We start from the raw sequence: 21,423 nt of genomic DNA on the forward strand, positions 1-21,423 counted from the left end.
AGTTTGATGGCTCCCCAAAAGACAGCACATAGCAACGTACTCCTGTCTGATATTGCTGCGCGTTTCGCCTCCCCAGGTTGACCCTCCTGTCACTGCGCACCTACATACAGACACACCCCCCCCCACCAGCGCACCTTCACTGAAGAGCCCCCGCTGCCACTGGACGCCTTTCGTGATTAATGTCTCCTTTTTCCCTCTGAAACTCACACCACCGTGGGAGCTTGGCGGCATCCAGGCTGACGCCGTTTCTGATTCGCGCCCAGCCGTCAGGTGCTGGACAGCTCATTAACTTTTTTTCATCTTCCTATCTTTCAGATACATGATGAATGTGACTTGGGATGGCAGGGACCTGTCCTTCACAGAAGACGGGTACCAGGCCAACCCCAAGCTGGTGGTCATTGTCCTCAACAAGGAGAGGGAATGGGAGAAGGTGAGCCTCCCACTGCACTCAACCGAAGGGTTACGATGTCTCGTTAGATCGTTATTAATTACCTAATACCTAATTACCTAAAAACTTTGAGCGAACTACAGGGGACATTTAGTGATCCTGCGGTAAATGCCCAGAATATTACTCTCAAGTCCTATTTGGATGTGATTAGTTTTACCTGGGGACGTAATGTAACTGAAGCAATTACCAGTGAGGTCCGTAATTTTAATCCAGTCCGAATTTGCCATGTCTGTAATTATTTCAAGCCTCCATTGTAAAAATGCAGGAGTGAATTACCTTCCATGTTTCAGTGAAACACAGCCCTCTTTCGGTAATAGTAGTTCAGCCTGAATTGTCATCTCGGTAATTAGGTCATATCTATAAAGGTGGGCCGCTTTTTTGTAAGACGGTAACAGCATTTATTCACTGGAAATGGAGACGGGATGGGTACTGAATTCTCCACATAAACATCTGACAAAATACACCTGCGTGTTTTCAGTAGGTGCACAGCAGTACAGCATTGTACATCAATGTGTATGCTACTTTATGGCAGGGATAACAAAAAATAGTTCTTTCTGTGTGTTCGTATGTTACGAACAGAGGTCAGTCAAAAAAGAAAACTTACTTCTTCGAGGGTTTGACTCTGACATTAACATCCATTGGGCAGTCAAATCATTTTGCAAACCATATACCAGACGTCCACAGGTACAACTAATCCCGTCCGAATACGGCACAACGGGTTTTATTTTAAGGAGAACCCAGTGACGCGTCTCATACTTTTGAGGGCGGTGGGCGGAACATTTTTGCGGGCTGATATTTCCCTCGGAGAAGCAGCAGTGCAATTTGAGGAGCTCGAGGAATAATTAAAGCCACCAAGGGAGAGTCCGTAATCGATCTTCCTGGGCCGCGTGTCTGTACCCAGTCGATAGCCAAGAAGAAACTAATTGGCAGGACCAGACTGGTGCTGAAGAAGACATCATCACGGATGAAAGTGTGACTATAAAAGTGACACTTGCTCCGCTGTGCCGCAGAGATGGAAAGCGAGTGACGGAGACCAGGCCGATAGTCCTGCAAGATGCTAGCGGTCACTGACATTCAACATGTTTGCATTCTGTGTCTTAAATTTTGCATGTGGTGAAATGACTGCAGAAGAAGAACCACACCCAAGATGAACCCAGGCAACTCAAAAACATGTGCATGCAGTATTGTGGTGCAAACTGAAATGGAGATTTAGCCTTAGCTCAGATTTAAATTAGCATTAGGCTAGCTACGATGAAGTTGGTGTTTCCTTAGCTTAGCTAAAGTTGGGGTTACCTTCATTTGACTAAATTCAGTGTTACTCTGACTTAGCTGAGCTTAGCATTAGGTTAAAATGTTTGAGGCTAGCATTATCCTAGCTTGCCAGAAGTTAGCGCTTTTTGTTCCTCCACTTCGCCTGCTCCCTTCGGCGTGAGGATAATGAGTACCGCTGCCTCGCGTGTCAGAACTGATTAGAGCTGAGGGGCGTGCACAGAAAATTAAGCGAAAAATGCCTCCGCATCCAAGCATGCCTGCGGCAAAGTAGCGGCGTCGATAGCGCCGACTGGGTTTACGTGCCAGGGAGCATAATTAACGGCTGCGCAGGCTAAGAAAAGCTCTCGCCTCCGCCCCTGCCGAGCACCGGCGACGCTGCTGTGGGTTTACCGTCGTTGTCATCGTCGCTACGCTCGTGTCTTATGATGGCCTTGCTGTCTTGCGAGATGATGACCGCAGGAGGATGGATATCTCTGTCCGGGTGTCTAATGGCCGGACACCCCCATCCCCCAGTGTGCCGTCATGCTCTGACGTCCTCCCAGTGGCCGTCGGTAAGCGGCGCGGTGGCCTGACAGCTGCAGCGCGAGGGTTGTCGTCACGCCAAATTGAATCCACACAACAGTAATTACTATAATTAATGCTTTGTCAACACGCAGCTCGTTGATGTTGATTAAAGTGGAGGAAAAACAGAAAAGTTGAGTGCCGCTCTTGCCGTAGCTGTTTCTCTGACCCACGCCCTCCCCCCCCCGTCACTGGTAAAGTTTACTGCACCCCCTCCCATCTTTTATGAAGTTCAGCGACAGGAATGGTAACATCTGTCGGCATCGCTGCTAATTTTCAGGAAGGTGATAAAATAAATCGACCTCCTGTCCCGAAGCACACAGCCAGTGAGGTAACGTCTCAGCAGGCCTCCTGGCCTGACCGTCTCCCTGTGGACGCTTGGCTGATCCCGGAGACTGTCGCCATGACATTATGCGTGACTCTGCAGCATCCGGCCGCCGGACATGATGCAAAGAGATCGTCCTGCTTCTCCAGGCAGGTGGGGGCTGACCGGAGCCCTGTGCTTCACCCGGGGAAACCAAAGACGTGAAACACACACGTGGAAACTCATGGAGAGACGTCTGCAGAACGCCCGCAGACAAAAGTCTGTTAGGGAGACCGCTACAGGATGGAAGCTGTGTTCTCGGGGATTGTTACGGGGGCGTAATGCGGTTTGGCACGGAGCAGCGCTGCTCTTATTAATCTGACAGAGTCGATCTGTTGGCAGGGGCAGCTTGGAATTGCACGCAGTGGAAATAAGATGCAGCCGACCATCCACCGTCGGCAAGGGTCAGAGGTCAAGAGACCTCAGATCACATTCATTTTTTTGGAAGCAAATATTTCAGGCACATCAAGCACTTACTGGCATTAAGCAAAAAAAGCCGCAATGTACGCTTGTAAATAGTGACCCGCGATATAGAACCGCAAATTCACTGGTACAAAGACTACATTTACAACATCGCTTTGATCAAGGAGGACCGTTTAACCGTTTTCCTCAGGTGATAGAGGCAAGTGTGGGAAACGATCATATCAGTGATTCAAGATAGCATCGGTTACCCCCCCTCCCCCCAATCAGAATAAGAATTTGTATGGGCACCAAGGGGCAAAGTTACTGATCTTTCATCTCTAAAAATCACCGCCTAATGAAATCGTGGTGTAGCTCTAGCAACAGGGGTCACTTTAACGTGGGGCCTGTGCAGCATAGAGATGTTCTGCCTACATCTCAGCCCCTGACATTTCCAACCGGCATGAGTTTTGCAAGCGAAAATCCTACCGTGGGATGATACTCTCGCGTGAACCCACATGGGGCACCGTCATGTCTGCAGCCGCAGCGAAATTGGTGTGAACTGATACGATTACTCAGAGATGACAGATGACCATGTCTGGGCGCAAATTAAATGGCGGCGATATTAATAACGCTCAGCTGGTGCATTAAATGCTGACTGCATGCCAATGCATTGCCAGAGTACCCCAGGCCCTCTTCCCTCTTTTTTTGTTCGGTTTTATTCTCGTTTTTTTCCCCTGGAAATCGGCAGCCAGTTGCTCATAAAAAAAAAAGAGTGAGAAATCAACCACAGTGATGGGGGGGGTCATAGACGCACTTGATGTGCCGACGGCAGCCTGTTTGTGGTGCCCTGCTCCCTCTGGGGGTGGGATGGCGAAAGAGCCACTGAAGGTACGGACAGTCGACCGGTCCCCCGGCGACTACTGGACGTTAGGCAGCGGTATGTATTGATGGAAAGCCCATCATATTGGACCTCGTGCGTGGCCTCCATCCCCGAGAGCCGGCCAGAGCATCTCATCGGAAAGCCGCCATGACAATGTAGAGAATGATGGGTTATGTGCGACATGCGTCTACCAAGCTCTGGAAAACGATAATGGGATAAACGAGGAGAGGACAAAAGAGTGGCTGTGATGATGATGATGAACCACGAGTCATTAGGCAGCTGTTATGAGAGTTATGAAGTGATGTTTAGCACATCGGCTCGTTGAGGGTTAATTACTTACTGTGACAGAGTATAAAAGTGTTCAGCATCTGTAAGACAGAGAACCTTCAAGTCAAATGGCTTAAGAAGGGTTTGCTGCTGAGCCGTGTGGCTGCGTGTTAATTGTTTATAAGATGAAGCATCGTTGAGTAAGTTACCTTAAAAAGACTGATTACTGAACATGACAGTTACAGACATTCTGAAGTGTTAAGTGCTTAAGAAATGAAAAGCGGATGGGTTCGTAAAGGTTTAATTACAACGTCATACAAAAATGATAAACATATACCGCTCACAGGAAGTCTAGGGATGCTTGCTTAATTCAGTAAAAATATTGGAAATGTCTTCTAACAAAAATGATTTTATATATATATATATATATATATATATATAATGTAACTATACACACACACACACAGAGTAAAACCTCGCATTGCGAGCATAATTCGTTCCAGAAACGTGCTTGTACTCCAAAGCACTCGTATATCAAAGCGAATTTTCCCATTAGAAATAATGGAAACTCAGATGATTCGTTCCACAACCCAAAAATATTCATATAAAAATGATTAATGCAAGAAATGAAGTAAAAATACATTAAACAAATTAACGTGCACTTTATCTTTGAAAAGAACTGTGGATGGTGTGAGGGAAATGAGAGAGAGGAAAGGAGGAGAGTTATTTTGTAGGACGACCGTCACTATATCTAACGGAGTCACTGCTATCTGTTGGCTCACTGGAATCTTTTTCTTTTTGTGCGACTTTAACAAGGAACCTATCCAATGACCTATCCAATCGCTTTTGCCTCCTTTTCGATTTCGCAGAAATGTGGACATTGCATTATCATTAAACAGATTCATCGCTCGCACTGCTACGGCCTTAATCGAATGGTGCTTTTCTACTAAATTTTGACTATACAAGTGAGGCATGCTGACTGAGATTGAGCATGGGAGATGATTACCCACAATCCCGCAGCGAGAGCGAGAGAAGAACCTTTGGCTCAGTTGTGATTACGTGATGCGAGGCAGACAAAGCATATACATAATACTAGTATTACAAGACCTTGCTACTTTATCAAGTTAAAATGTATTAAAAAATTTGCTCGTCTTGCAAAACACTCGCAAACCAAGTTACTCGCAATCCGAGGTTTTACTGTATGTATGTATGTATATATATATATATATATATATATATATATATATATATATATATACACACACAGTATATACACACATACATAAATATGTATATATATATAATACAGTGAAATAAAGAATAACGTGATCATCAAGACCAATACATTTGCAATATTTTATATATATTTTATAATCATGTTAGAAATTTAGTCTTAAGTAAAACATTTCAAGTAGTACTACATTGACACCCAAATTATACTTCTAAAAAAGCTGTTCTGAGTTAAAAATTTAATTGACAAGAAGTTTCATTGAGTGTTTTTTAATTAGCAATACCTTTGCAATAACATAAAACACCAGACATTTGTGTTTAGTGTCCCTTGGGAGTCCATGACTGCAATTGGAAATAATAGCAAAATGGGAAGAACAGAAATGAATGAGTCAGTCAAAAAATGATCACAGTTAATGAAAAGAAAACGTCTGTGCATATGTGCAGATTTGTTAAACATTGTTTGTCAATGGACTTTCGTTAGGAAACCAATAAATCTGCAACATTTTTACAGAATTAAGCAAGCACCCCAAGGCTTTCTGTGAGCCTTATGCTGTTCGTTGTACGTCAGCATAAAGAGTAGAATTGAATAGGTATCATGCACGTTATGTGAATTTGACATCATGGTAATATTAATTTGAATGTTTAAGGTGTTTTGTAAGGACCTGAGTTCAGGCAGACAGGCATCGAAAACCCAGTCTTCTGTTTGGCAGATGACACCTATCAGATTCCGGTTCCCCGTGTCTGTGAGGGACTTACCCACGCAGGTGACAGAAATGGACCTTGGATCGCTATCATGCTGTAAATTCGTCAGTCTAACATCCCTGGAACGTAATCATATCAAACATATGTTCAGACATCAGCAAAAATAATCAGACTATGCGCCGCCATCTCCGAACAGTGCAGGCAGCTCAGTATTATAATTTAACGCACACTGGGAGAGAGAAACCATCAGATGTGAAGGCACAGCACATGTACAAAAGAAGTACATCCTGCATAAAGGGTTCTGAGAATGTGGAACCAGAGTCACAGCATAAGGAAGCATCTGTAGTTTTCATTAGGAGCAGCGCTGAAATTCAAAGTCATTTTCAGTCAGAAATAATGACATCGCTCCCATTAACAGGACGTCTTGCCAGCTGATGCTCTCTATTTTTTAGTTTATCAGTAGTCTCCAGGCTGTTAAACCCCCTCACACAGTAACAAGCATATTATTTGGTGTCCTTTGTGGGCAAGCTTCCTCAGTACCGGCCTGTTTCCCCTGCAGGAACATACCCTTAGCATAGGAGGTGCTCTGCTTTAGAACCCGCAGCCAATGGGCTGGCCCCATAAAGAGGAGTTTCATTAAACAGTATACGGCTGTGCCACGCATGTGACATATGTGGACCAATCAGCAACAAAGATGAAAGCGACAGCCCAGTAAGACCTGTCGCTATTGGTTGAGAATTTGAGCATTGAAATTACAAGTTCTTGTTAATGACTTATGAAAGTGTTGGTCTACTAAGCCACAAAGGAGGCCCGGAGCTAAGACTCTGATATGCTGACGGAACTACAGCAAGCATAGTTAGCAGGTGGCAAAGCGCTGCTACATGTGACTTTCCAAATGTACTGCACACACATCTGTCATTCATTCCCCAGATGGAAGCCAAGCATATCTGACCTTCACAGAATCAACATGCACACCTGCATCACCTAACAGTGAATATCCTCCTTATGGCTGAAAATTACACTCTACTGTACAATTCATGGTATGAATAGAAGGAGGAGATCTTTTTTTACAAACACTTTCAACTCTCAAACATTTTCGGGAAGGCGATAAAATAAACTGACCTCCTGTCCTTCCGTGCGTCCCAAAGCACGCAGACGGAGCGGTGACGTCTCAGTACGTTTCCCGGCCTTGTCGTTTCTCTGATCCCGGAGACTGCTGCCACGACGTCAGTCGCCTGCATGACGCATGAAAAGATTGCACAAAGCCCACTAATACCTAAAAAGGTCCGACTTTACTCAAAAGTAAATATCCTCTCTACTGCGTCATTCAGTGAGTGGAAGGTCGCCGGTTCAAGCCCGACCTCGGCAGAACAGTCAGATGTCTGCGAACCCTTGCGCAAGGCCCTTAACCCCCAGCTCCCCATGTCCGCTGACCCTTTGCTGTGACCCCCCAGTATCACAATGACTATTCTAACCAGTCTGCTACTGTACTTTCATATACAAACCACTGTAAATTAGCTCCTAATTAATAATACAGTGTGCAGTAGGATGGCTAAGCAGAACCACTGTGTAAAAAGGAAGAATTTATACTGCAAGGTAGAGATTGGCTTTAATGTTAAAGAAAAAAAAAACACCTAATCTCCGTCTCTACACAAAACTCTGAGCAGATGAAGTGTGGAGTGAGGGCCAAATTGCTTTTGCTTATGGTCTTTGAGAGCATTCAGGGTAGCTGAGAAAAGCATTACACTCTTAATACACTGATGCTGACATATATGAGGGGAACGCTTTTGCCTCCGGATAACTGCCACCGGAGTCTCTACCCTGCGCTTCTCTCTTTCATAGCGACTGTACCTCCAAATGCAGCAAAAATCACCAGAAAGTTAAAAGAAAAAAAAACTGATTTGAATATAAACCCTTCTCTTGGTTCCAATAAACAAAATTTTCCTGGAGAGGTAAATCGATAAGGAAGAAGTTGACATCAAGGGCTTCTAAAAGGAGGCTCTGTTACAGAGCCAATATCCTGACATAAACCCCCACGGCCCCAGCCCTCTTCCCCAGAAAATCCCTGTTTTATCCACACGATAATCCACATGAACGCGAATCTGCGTTCTTTCATCTCAGAGGTAATGAATCAAAAACATGACTTATAATTATGAAAATAGCGTCGTTACCCGGGATCCTTCCGGAAAGAGTGAGATCATTTGGTTCCTCCGATACGCCGCACACACAGCTACTGCTGTCATCCCGACAACCCCAGTGGGGCTGATGGGACAGGAACGAGACACAGGTGTCCCGAATCCCGGGCTCTTAAACCGCCGCGATCCGGAAACGGGCGCCATTGCCGATGACACCAGTATTTCCCTCCTGACGTTTTGCTGGGCCGCCTGACAGATAATAAAGACTTTGCAGTTAAACAGGCACTCATCGTGAAAGGATGTATCATGTCATGTTGGGGGGTGGGGGGGACTAGCTGGTGCAGGAATACTCTTACCCATCAGGGTGAATTTCATAGGCTTAATTAAAGTCTGCAAAAATACCCCCCTCCATTCCCGGGCACTGACCTTAGTCATTGATATATCTGCTGTATGGGACAACAAACGGTGCAGTCCGCCTTTAAAGTGAGAGTGGTACACGCTTGGCTCCCAGAATCCCCTTTTCTATGCTGCATTCACTCAGATCATTAATGTGCTGCATGATAAACCCAGCGGCCGTGATACCTTTACTTGGGGGGGTAGAGATGGGGGGGGGGGGGGCATTTCAAGTACGTCAGGTCGCCAAGAAGCAGCTCAGCAGACCAAGGAAACCACCGGAAACGGTGTTATTTATTTACAGACGTGGGGGGGTTGATAGAGGGGAGGCTTAAATGCCACTGTGGAGCCTGAGGCATCATCAATAAAAGCGAGGTCACTTTCGGGGGTGGGGGTGCCCAAGCCGGCAATAGCCACCCATTAATTAAAGAGAGGGTCCCCAATTTATGAGGGACAGCTGTTGAATTGGTTCGGGGGGACAATTAATAGAGGCGTACAATCTGACAGTGCCCCCCCCCACATAGATGGATGGGACTGAATGTGACACCATGTCTAATTGCTGGAGTTATATGCGGCCATACAGACAGATATACAGCCTTCTGAGCCTTAGGTTGAAACACAGCACACAAATATTAAATGTGCAAATAAACTTTAGAAAGACATAATTTTGGAAATCAACCATTGACCAAGGTCAAACAATTCCTTAGGAGTAATGTGGAGGACCTGTGTGTCACATGACTTCTGCTGCATAATGATGTCATCACAGTGCGTCCCGAGCTGGGAGTGACTTCTCAGATAGTCAACAGGTTAATAAAAAAGCCTTATCTGCACTATAGGAACAGAGCAAGGCTGGCAGTTTATGACCTGTATATAAAATTAATCAACCAAAATATATTGGTAAAATATATCTGTTGGAATAATGCTTTCAAAGTCAGCAGTATACCGGTAATTTGTATTACCTGCTATTAAATTATTTGCGTACATTATTGTTTTTCGTGATTAGATTTTTATTTCAGTCCAAACATACTTCTGAAGAGCCAAGTTTGCCTTCAGTATCTTTCTGCAGCAATATGCGACATGATAGCTTACGTGCCTCGTACAGGTAATGTTCTACATACACGTTTGCACTGCAGGAGCGGCTTTTAATCTCATTGTACATGTGTATATAGTGACAATAAAAGGCATTCATTCATTCATTCATACAGGAAACATGCACGGATAAAAACATCAAAATGCAACTGACATCCTGTCCAGAGTGAACAGAATTTACATGATTGGATGCTTCGTTGCCTAAGGCGGGTTGATACACAGGGTTGCCAACATTTCAATTAGAGACAGGTCTGCACACGCATTTACATGTATGTAACAGTTTTATTGCCTTATAAATAGCCTTTAGGGTATGCAAACTACCCCAACACTTTTTGTGCAGCTAATTTTAGGTTTATAATGGAATAATATAGAGTTGCCGTAAGATTTCTTGCGTGAGAGTCTGAAAGCGGGAGTGTCACGCCAGATACGTGAGAGTAGGCAACCTTGGATACAATAAATGAATTTTATTATACCAGAGCTGGGAGCATGCACACCTCTATCAAGTAAGGATGGGGAGGAGAGCGGGAGAGGCGACGACGAGAAGAGAGCATCAACAGCCCCGGGCGGCGAACTCAGCAGCCGGTCCGTATGGGCTGCTCCTCCATTCTACAGCAGACGCCATTAATAACCCCTACTGGAGACTGCCACACGTAGAATTCAGCCTTAATGGCTTTCTGCAAGCCGCCGTTCAGCGCAAGACAGCCCCCCCCCCCCCTTCAGCTCGCACGCATCTCGCGCGGGAGGCTGATGAACGATTCGCATAACTGCCGCTGACAAAACGCATGGGGACACCTGGCGCGAGCTGTTTAAAGAGGGGAGGGAAAAACAATAAAAAGCAAACTAATAAAATGATAATTCACTTGCTTGTGGAGACGCACTGAGCTCTAACCAAAGGCCAGCATACAAACGCTGGAGACGTGGACACGGGTGGTCACTTTGCCCTTGAGCAAAAGCTTAACCTAAACTGATTTAATAAAATATTAAAACGTAAGTGAGATTCACTCTTCCGAGGCAATTAAAAATGAGGCGTTTAAATCTTTCACTGTAGTTAATACAGTGCAACAAAACGCGATCACTATTTTAAAATCAATATTTTGATTATTTTCCAGCGGTTCAAAGAGCAGGCGTGTGAGGTATACGGCTGCCTTAATTTAAGAATCAGAAGGCAAATCAAAGTACTACATTAGCAATACGAGCCTGAAGAAAGATTATTAATTCAGTGCAGAATAATCGATTGTATTTATCTGCAGCTCCGAGACGCGTAACGTTTAATGCGTTTTGGGATCCACTATGGGGTTGGTATGTGTGTTGCTGCGCCTTCGCCATCTGTCCCCCCCGAACAGCTGGAACAAAAGCGTAAAGTGTCTCACACCCTCAGCTCCCCGGTTCAGCCGCTGTTCGTGGAGTGATCGTATTGGGGAAGCGAGAAAGGATGTATTTTCACACGTTTTCCTAAATGAGGTTCTGAGTAAAGGCTTGGCGGCACTCAGGTGCTCGGTAAGAAGAGAAGCTGCCGTCCTTTTGTCACACCAAAAGGAAGCAGGCTGCGCGTCTAAACGCGCTCGGTGATTAAAGACAGCGGCTCAACTCCAGCATCCCAGGCGGCTGTTAGACGCACCTTTCAAGATCAGTGCGACATCACGGTGGGAAAAGGCAAAAAGAGAAAATGCAGGGACTATGGAAGTGACGATGCGGCATAACAGAGGGACTTAAGACGCTCCGCATCTGCTTCGTCCTTTAACTCCAAGTAATATTAATTGGAGCGCAGGCACTAAGCAAGGGGGGGAAATGGGTCAACTTTACTTCTGTTAGCATCAGCAATAAAACTGGCGAAATTAAGCGCCTTAATGCGGATTCTCTGCATCGCTGGTTAGCGAGGCTTCCTTTTAATTGCGTCTATCTAATTAGGTCATTGCAATTCAAGACAGTGGCGCGATCGCAGCTTTGTAGTCCTGGGGCGCTTCGCTGCACCTCGCCGCCACACATTCGGCCATCGCATCTTCAGTCTCTGGACAAAACAAGCTCCCTGAAGATCCGTAGGAGTGCGCTTAAGCACCAGGACGCCAACCAAAGCGGGCCCGGCATAACGGCAGGGTGTTTTAAAGAAGTGCATTTCAGAGAAAAGGGTTTTAAGATGAGTTCTAACCTGCGGCGTTCTGCAGACAAAGGTGGCACTGCGTTTAAATATAACAATACAAGGGATTTCGGTTTTTAAATATATATTTTACATATTTATGTAACGCACGCACTTTGCACCAGGGGGTCTTCAATTCCATCAGTTAGTGTGAAATAAAGAGTAAGATCCATTTTAAATGGAGCAGCCTTTCGCATTCCTCTGAAAAGGTTCAGGCACGACGTTTCAGATATTTCAATTCAAGCTGATTTTATGGACATTTGAACTTGAAGGACACTTGAGACTCCCACACTGCGCTGGGGAAATGCTTGTGTGCCTGACAGTCATACTTTCAGTGGATGCCCTTGGCATTTCTTCGTTTCTGAAGCAGTGGCGCGATGCAATTCTTTTGAAGGATGAAAGTTTTATACACCCAAATGAAGGCGAAACTGTGATAAATCGCATTATAAAAGCACCAATTCATTGCCGCTTACTACATTTGATCCGCAGACCAATCTGTAGCCCTACATTGCGATTAAATTTGTGGTGAAAAACAGGAACCGTGTCTACCGATTGAGAATAAACTCTGGAACAGATCTCTTTACGACGCAGAACAAGGAATCATGCAAAATTATTTATACACAGATGTTTTAGCAGAATGTCAATGAACCTAAAATATCGTTGACTCCTGGGTAGAGCACATTGAACATGTGGTTACAACGTACTGGCGTTGTAAGCGAGCACCAATCGACTTACCATCACCGGCGAATTTATTAAATACGTCAAGTGAATCGCGATTTTCAAAGCATTAATTAAAATGGGAATTGACGTTATCACATTTTAAAATGAAATCATTATGCATGCCATGTATTATATACCAGTAGAAAGGTTTTCATTATTTACATTGTGACTCTTAACCAAAGGAAATTTGCAATTTGAAATGACATGTTTTATGCAGTCATTAAATTCAAGGACAGTAATTGAGTAACACGTGCCATTTCTAGACGTTTGATTTTCTATATGACACTATTAACTGTACAGATAATTGGAATCTAACCCATAACACTGGCAGGTTGACTGCTAACCACTTCGTCACCACACCACCCTCCAACTGCCTAAATAATCAATTTATATTAAGGAGATTCTCTGTCTGTATTTTCACCCCTATCGTTGCTGCTGTGAAGAATCTGCAGCCCAGCTAAGCTAAAGAATTAGCATCTGGTTGCTTTTTATGCTTAAAATGTAGTTTTTCAGGAGGCGGGACTTTTCCAGGCGTATTGGGTTGTTCTTGAGGTGATGCTGCACCAGTGAAACTCTTCATCTAAAGGTTTCATGAGGATTTTGCGCAGACAAGCTAGGAGTATATGTAAGTTTTCCGACAGGGCTGCCAGGGAGTCAGAACTCTTTTTGTGTGAAGTCAGCTTAAATATATCCACCACAGGAAATGAGAACGAGGAGGAAAGTTTTGAATCCTGCCTTGTTCAGAATTTATGGTGCAGGTAGTAATTTCCCCCCCTCTGGTGAGTGGTACAGTCCAGTGGGCTTTTGTGACATCACCTGCTTCCTCTTACTGTGTTATTCGGCAGCACACTGTCTTAACTCAGGGTTGCCAAACGAGCAGCCCATTAGCTCCACCTATAGACTTACAGGACTGGTGGATCAGACAGCATCGCCACAGCCCACCTCTCTACCCAAAAGCCCAAATCACCCACCAATAGGAGAGAGGTGAACAAGACCGTCACCCGCCACACTCTCCTAGTCACTCAGCGACACATGGCAGTGATTCAGGACCCTCTGCTTGTCCTAGAAATCCTGACCAAAAACTACCAGCATCTCCTCCTGGTCCTAATGGAGCCATATTTCCACCAAAAGCTTTTAGTCAGGCACTAACCTGGCCAGTCCAACATAATTACTATAGTCTGGAAATATCAGATACAGAATTCAAATGTAAATAACATATACAGTGATGCAATTAAGCTACAAATTAAATTATAATGCATTCATATTCTGTTAATATGGATTCCTTTGTTATAAATTGACATTTTAAAAACTGCAGCTGAATATGAATGTGTAGGATTAGAGAGAGCCATTTTCTACCTGAAGCCATTTGATGCTGACAGTTCAGTGTGCGCTATGGCTGTGACTGTCAGCCCTCCTATCGCCTGTTTATTTATGAGCGCATTGAATCTCTGCCAGCATGTTGACACTAAACACCTCAAAATTGTATCCATCCATCCATGGATGTAACCGCTTATCCCATTCAGGGTCTGGGGGGGGGGGGGGGGGGGTGGTCTGCAGCCTATCCCAGAGGCTACAGGCACAAGATAGAGAACCACCCACCGCAGGGCACAGTCACACATGCATGTGTGAGTGTGGCATTATGGGCAACTCTAATTGATCTCAGCATGTTTCTGGACTGCAGGGGGAAACTGGAGTACCTGGAGGAAACCCCACAATGACACAAGGAGAACATGCAAACTCCACACACACGGAGTCATGGCGGAGACTTGAACCGAGGTCCGGGAGGTGTGAGGCAACAGCGCTAACCCCTGCCCCAGAATTGCTCCCACTGTTTTATTAACTAATTTGATGAAAAGGGCCCTGGGGCTAGAACAAGCAACCTACAGATCATGAGTGCCCAGAAACACCACCTGCCAAATATTTGTTTATCTCAAGAAGTTAGTATTTAGTTTTATTAATGTACGCTAAAAGTTAAAAGTCTTTGAAGTATCTTATTGTCAAGCGTAAATAACACAATGACATTCTGACTTGTCTGCATGCTGTAGACCATAGAGCCAGACAATAAGTACATGATTACAAAACAGGTACAACAGGCAACAATAACGAATAAGAAAGTAACAGCACCATAGACAAACAGTGTCCCCATGTACGAGGGATGAACTGCAGGTAGAATGGGGGGCATTAATGTGACAGTGCATTTGGTGCGTAATTAGGAGCCTTATTACAGTAAAATCCCGTTACAGTGCATTTGCTTGTAATGGAATATCGTCCGTTGCTCCCAGCCGTGCGCCTTTAAGAACATGCAGAAAAAGCATTGGATATAGCAGAATTTCACTTAAAACCGACAAACAATTTGGTCCCCAGGGCCGCTTTTAGCTGTAGTTTTGTTCTGCTATAACGGACAGGCAGGCTCTGCCTACAAGGCAGTGATATCTAGCACAGATACGTAGTCGGGATTATTAATAGTCACGCATCTGGTCAGGTAAAGTTGGATTACTGCATGTACAATATAATAATCTATACCACAAGTGTGTCTGCTGGGGTGTGGCATGAGTAAATGTTGTCCTGTAGTTGTGTTCTGGGCATACAGCAACTCTGGATATAACAGACTGTTCTGCCAGGTCCCTTGAAGTCCGTTATAAGGGGATTTTACTGTGTTGCATCTGGATAAAAACCCAGCCTGCATCCCGTGGTCTGAGTGCTTGGGGGGGGGAGCATAGGATTTGTGCAGGGTGACCGGAGTCCTTTATGACGCTCTCCGAGGCCGCTTGCGGTGCGTGTGTCCTGGCCCGCTGTCAGGCGCGTCTCAGATCCTCACCACCCTCTGCGGAGCTGTGCAGCGCCGCACTCAGCATCTCCTAAAACAGGATGTTATATAAGCGGCGAGGATGCATCTGGTGCCTGGTACGACCGGTGGTTTTGGACCATCCTCGTGCGTCTGAGGTTCTGGCGGGCCTCCCCAGCCACCACTGAGGTCTGCTGTGACATAGTGAGACACTTAGGAGCGTCCATTTTCACTCACGACTTTTTATACAGCTGCATCTATCCATCTATTTCTCCATCTATCCATCCATGTATATTATCTCAGTTGGGGTCACTGCGCATCCTGAAGCTTCTCCCACGCAGCATGAGACAAGGCTGGGCTATACCTCGAACATCATGGCAGTCAGCTCCTTATGCGTCAAAGCTATTTGGTTTTAAAATCTGGCACGACACATTTTGGAGATCCCACGTCTTTTTCCTATGCCCCAGCAATCTTTAACTGCTGTCCTGCAAGCCTGAGATGAAATCGCCCCTTAATTCCAGGGTGTGGACATTCTGTCCTGCAGATGTGCAGCGTGGCGATTTCTGCTCCTGAAAACTCACTCACCCATCACGACGCAAACGCGTCGTGCGCGAGGAGAGCTGGTTAGCAGGAGAGTGGCCTGCTTTTCCGTCGGCACAGAGATGGGACAGCCATCATCGGTGTAAATCTCACTCGAGTGAGCTGGATGACATCGCCGCTTGCTGGCACGGCGACCCAGAACACGGAGGCACCGCCGGCCTTTTTTGTACCGAGATCTTGGCGTGGAATTTTCCTCCCCGTTTCTCCGGGCTGAACAGGCTTTTCCGTACCTTATCCACAGAAACAGTGCATGCTGGGTAGCTTTATTTACAGCAGCCCAAATCATGTGACCCAGGAGTGGTTTCAGCAGCAACGTCAACATGTAATAAGATTTTTTAAATTGTAAGTGAGGCATTTAATTGACCATTAAAATGTAATTAGCAATTACACTGCTTTGCGTTTGTGTGTGTTGCTGCACCATAAGCTTGTATCAATATTCCTGAAATTACGGTGAAACTTGAGGCTTATGACCTATATTATCGTCTCCCATGTGATGATTATCTGGCTCTGTCTCCACCCCCCCCCCCCCCCCCGGGTCTCTCTCTGGTCCTCCTGGGTATTTCAGATGGGGAAATGGGAGAACAACAGCGTAACTCTGAAGTACCCGGTCTGGCCACGCTTCAACTCCTTCGGGGACGCGGAGACGGACGACAACCACCTGAGCATCGTGACCCTGGAAGAGGCGCCGTTCGTCATCGTGGAGAACGTGGAGCGCCTGACGGGGACCTGCATGCGGAACTCGGTTCCGTGTCGCAAATACATCAAAAAGTGAGCCCCCAGCCCCCAAACTGCTCACCATGCTAATGCCAAGACAGGAGCATCTGACTCAGGCCAGACAATTAAGACAAGGGACCCTTAATCGACTTCTCATAGGTGGTTTCTCAGGACACGCTGTTCATTCCCGCTGGTGTCCTTCTCTCCATATCTGTGCTGAACTCAGCAATCCTGTTACTCAGTGTGGTAGGCGAAGCCACTGGCTTTTTCTGCACCACTTGTTCCCACACAGGCAAGGAAAGCGGGGGGGGGGGGGAAGTGAATGATCAAATCCCAGGTTAGCTACTCCGGGGGCTATTTGCCGCTCTAAGCCTCACGGACGCGTACATGCAGGATTTAGGGATGCCTGGAAAGGGATGTTTGGGATGTGACCCACTCGTGCACAAAGACGGTGAGAGGTGCCTTCGAGACCCAAACTCTTTCCCAAATGTTCATATATTCTGGGATCTCTCCTTATGTAATTAAGGGGATGTGGTATGTGAGTCCCACTGAGAGCGAATTTTCTCCAGGCTGAGAACCTTGACAGCCTCTTTAGATGTGATATGAAACTGCAGTCTAAGCTTCTCAGGTACCTTCTGCACACAGCTGACGGCTTGGTCGCAGCTCAGGATCACAGCTTGGGGCGTTTGACAGCACGACTCTCCGGATGCGGTTGCCATTGCGTCTTAGATTCCAGAGTTGTCTTGGAGACCAATTAGAGATCGACGGCCGTGGAAATGGGTTGGTCCAGAGGTCATTTGGACTGAGGACCTCCTCATATTCGACCCAAACCCATAGGATGAGGGTGAACTCTTACAGGCAGGTGGTCACCTCGAATTAGCTGCCTGTCGGATGAATGCCAGCCTGCCGATCGATTCGTTTTGCCCATCCTGCTTCTTCCAGGACGGGAATGTTTCAGAAAACCAGAGAGAGGCATCTATGTCTCACGCCTCCCCTTCCCTCCACCCCTCAGCCAGCCACCCCGAGCTGAACCAGCTGCTTCGGGGAATGATGCACAGCCCGACGCAGCCATAAGAAAGAAAATAATCAATCCGTGTCAGAGTCACCAGGCTGTAATTTTTACGCTCAGAAACAAAACGGGTTGCGTGCGGCTGGCTTCTGAATAGCGGAGCCGACGGCTGCTTATCGACGCGGGAGGCGAGATCGCCTTTGTGATGCCGCTTACTTGCCGCTCCAGCTGATTGGCTGAACCCTCCGGAAGACTTTCACCAACAGCCTCAATGGATTTCCCCACCATGAATCTATTCATTTTATTCACTTCGGGTGCGGGGCTAGCAGCAGCACCGAAACGGAGGTTAAATCTTGTTTTATGGTATAACAAGGCACAATAAAACGTGGGGACAAGGCTGAGCTCGGGGCCCGGTGGTGGGCGGAGCATCAGTTAGTTAAGAGGAACTCCCAGGTCTCAGTGCCCTCCATGTTCCAGCCACTCACCCTGTTAAAATAACCTCGCTGTTTAATGGTGCTTCGTATCTCTCACTGCGCATCTCTGTCCCCCGTGTGATTGACACGGTGATGCTCTTCTAATGGCTTGCCTTCTTCTAGATTCCCATTTGTCTCTCTGGCCAGCACGGCACATAGAGCTAACTGGTTGTTATAGATGTGTCTTCGATTGATTTGGTATTTAGGCCAATGAGTGCAGTTGGACGAAAGCCACAGATGCATTTTGATCCACAGAGGCCAGCCCCGCCAAAGGGAGTGCGAGAAGGGGGGGGGGAGGGCAGATGGAGTACAACCCCCCCCCCCCCCCAGATGTCAGGGGAATCCGTGTAATGGTTCGGAAATATGCGATGTGAAGGGAGAAGGATCAATTCGGTGGGGAGTTTGAGTGAGGCGCTTGAAAGTGCTGCTTTGTGTCGGCAGTGAGGTCAGACACCCAGGACGAGTAAAACATGCTTCATAAAAAAATAAATAATGACCCAGAGCTTCTGGAGTGTGGCGTTTCGGATGATGATGTCATGGACAAAAATCCAATGAAATCCACCCTCCATTGTTTGGAACTGCCTCTTGGGTCTCCTTCCCTGGGACCTACTGGATTTTCTGCTTTTATTAATAATTTTATTAATTATTAAGATCTTAATCCCTAAACTGCATTCAGAGTTAGTGTTGCTGTGTTAGGACAGTGCAGTGTTTCACTTCTGAGACTCAAACCGTGTATCAGGGAACTATTTCTATATGCGCGGGAATTGCTCCGGGACAAAAGTTCTAGACCCCTTCTGTTATATTTGGAATAAATCTCCGAAAGCTCCAGTCACAAAGCAGGGCAAGACTTTTCGCAGCTGGCTCTTTAACAAGGTAATTTGGCCGTGGTTAAAATGTTCTAATGGTGCTAAATTTAGTGATTTTGAGCCGATCCACGCAGTCACATGTGGCGTAGTTTAAAATTGGGGGCATTTTCGTGCCTGAAAGCTTATCGACCAGGAGGGTAAAAAAAAGACCTGTTTTCTTCAGTTGGCCATTTTGTTTTCCGTCTACCTTTGCAGAATGATAGATAGCCACCCTCACAGAGCTGTCCCCCCTCCATCTTTCTTGGGGGGGGGGCGGCGGGGGGGTGCATTCAGCGTTCTGGCCCTGCTGCATTCTTGCAAGATCAGCCCGTGTTGCACAGTGGGACAAATTTAATTATGGGATTAGTGAAGCAGTGCATGCTGGGAGACAGGCTGAGGCACCCACCATGAAGTGATGGTTTCATGAGCCCACATTCAGCCGCTGCCTGCGGAGGGGGAGCAGAGTAATTCAAAACACAAAGATAACCACACTGATGAAACATCTCCACGAATGGCACTCCTCTCTTCGGGGGAAGGGGGAAATCAGCCCCCATGAGGCACCGGGAAGCGGCTCTCAGGGGAAACTCCACTCATACTATATATATATATATCATGGGCGTCCCCACCTTTTAACATAAAATATTACTTTTATGCCAGTATGTCCCCCCCACATTCAAAATGCTTCTGAGGTGCCCCCCCAAGGAGTGCCCCCCCCCCCATGTGTACTGCAGCTTTGTGGCCCATTGCACCGTCCCCCTCCCCAAACCTCAGGCCGCCCCCACGGGTTATAAAAGTGATTCCAATGCACTGCAATACGATACTGTAATTGCGAATTAGCATGTTATTGATTACATATTTGCTTTGCATATAAAGGTCTTAAAAATCTGTTTTTGGCAGCAATAACACAGCGGAGGGAGGAACAAATGTAAAGAAATGCTGCAAGGGCTTCTGCATCGACATCCTGAAGAAGATCGCCAAGCACGTGAAGTTCACCTACGACCTCTACCTGGTGACCAATGGCAAACACGGCAAAAAGATCAATAACGTGTGGAACGGCATGGTGGGAGAGGTGAGCGCCTGTCCGGGTCAGACGAGCACAGCCTTCCGCTCTTTCGCGTGTCCTTTCCCGAAACCAGGTCAAGAAAGTCAAACGCCGCTTCTAAATTTAGCTTTAACTTTGCGTTAAGGGAAACTGCGAAACCGAAGCACTAAAATCTAAGGAAACTCACGAAGGTGGCAGAGCTGAAGCACACCTCAGATTCCCAAAAACCTCCAGTACCCTACCTGCTTCCTCTTATCTTTATCAGGGCGATTGGTGCAGTCAAGGTCACCTTGGCTCTGTTACCTAATGCTCACGCAGTGTAGAATTCACGCAGAATGAATTAAAAAAATTCTACACTAGAATGGAGTTTTAAAGAAACGATGCCCTTAAATCTTATAATCATACTGACCTTACAGCTAATTAGTCTACAATTAGTCTAAAACCCCACATCCTTCTGGCCGTCTTAGGTGTCTTTGGATTGGTTCGGTTTTTTTGCCATGTCATTGAACTTTATTAATCCTGCGCCGGTTTCTGGTTTATGTATATTTTGGAATCATTCATTAAATTGGAGGATCGGCCTGCATGAATTTGGACTAGCAGGTAGACAAGGACTTGTAACCTCAAGATTGAGGATTTAAATCCCCTTTGGGGATCTACAGTTGTACCTTGGAGCGAGGCATTTAAATTGCTGCAGTAGCACAGCCGCTAGTAGCAAGATAATTTCTGTCAGCTGGGTTTATCTGCTGTAAAAATGGGCGCCGGGATTTAGCTGGAGTTCTATCCCAAGCTGCTCATGATTTTACACATTTAGGGCCTGCATGGGGGTATGATCTCACTGTGCCTTTCCCTGTCCTTTCATGGCAACCTCCCACCTCGATGTCCAGGTGGTGAACAAGAAGGCCGTCATGGCCGTGGGCTCGCTGACGATCAACGAGGAGCGATCGGAGGTCATCGACTTTTCCGTGCCCTTTGTGGAGACGGGGATCAGCGTCATGGTGTCCCGGAGTAATGGCACTGTCTCCCCGTCTGCCTTCCTGGGTGAGCGGAGAGCATGACCCCCCCCCCCCCCACCTCCCCGTGCAGCCATCGCTTTTATCAGCTGAAATAACATCGGTACTCCGTGTCTCTTTAGATTGGGGCAGATTCTCATTAAAAGAAAAGTGTATGACAGTGAACAGAGCAGCGCAGCCTTAGTTAGAAATGGCTGTATTCCGGAGCTCACACTTTAATTAACCAAGGGCGATGATTAGCGAGGTCTAGCTAGGAAATCCCGCTGGTGGTCCTGTACCAGCCTCGGCGTTTTAATCCCAGCGGCATTCCCACAATCCCTTTCTGGATCAGGAGTCACTCATGGCATC

The 21,423-nt window shown here is 46.3% G+C and overlaps 1 protein-coding gene across 1 annotated transcript in view; it reads left to right on the top strand.

The window, feature by feature from the left end:
• Positions 1–21,423, top strand: part of grin2aa (glutamate receptor, ionotropic, N-methyl D-aspartate 2A, a) — an 84,450-nt gene that overhangs the window by 49,694 nt on the left and 13,333 nt on the right. Inside the window, exons 4-7 of the mRNA XM_048991257.1 lie at positions 316–430; positions 16,548–16,750; positions 19,921–20,092; positions 20,950–21,103. Coding sequence (XP_048847214.1) covers positions 316–430; positions 16,548–16,750; positions 19,921–20,092; positions 20,950–21,103 — 644 coding nt within the window. The remainder of the gene's footprint in view (positions 1–315; positions 431–16,547; positions 16,751–19,920; positions 20,093–20,949; positions 21,104–21,423) is intronic.

This window comes from Brienomyrus brachyistius, chromosome 22 (genome assembly GCF_023856365.1).
Source record: "Brienomyrus brachyistius isolate T26 chromosome 22, BBRACH_0.4, whole genome shotgun sequence".
Classification (NCBI taxonomy): domain Eukaryota; kingdom Metazoa; phylum Chordata; class Actinopteri; order Osteoglossiformes; family Mormyridae; genus Brienomyrus; species Brienomyrus brachyistius.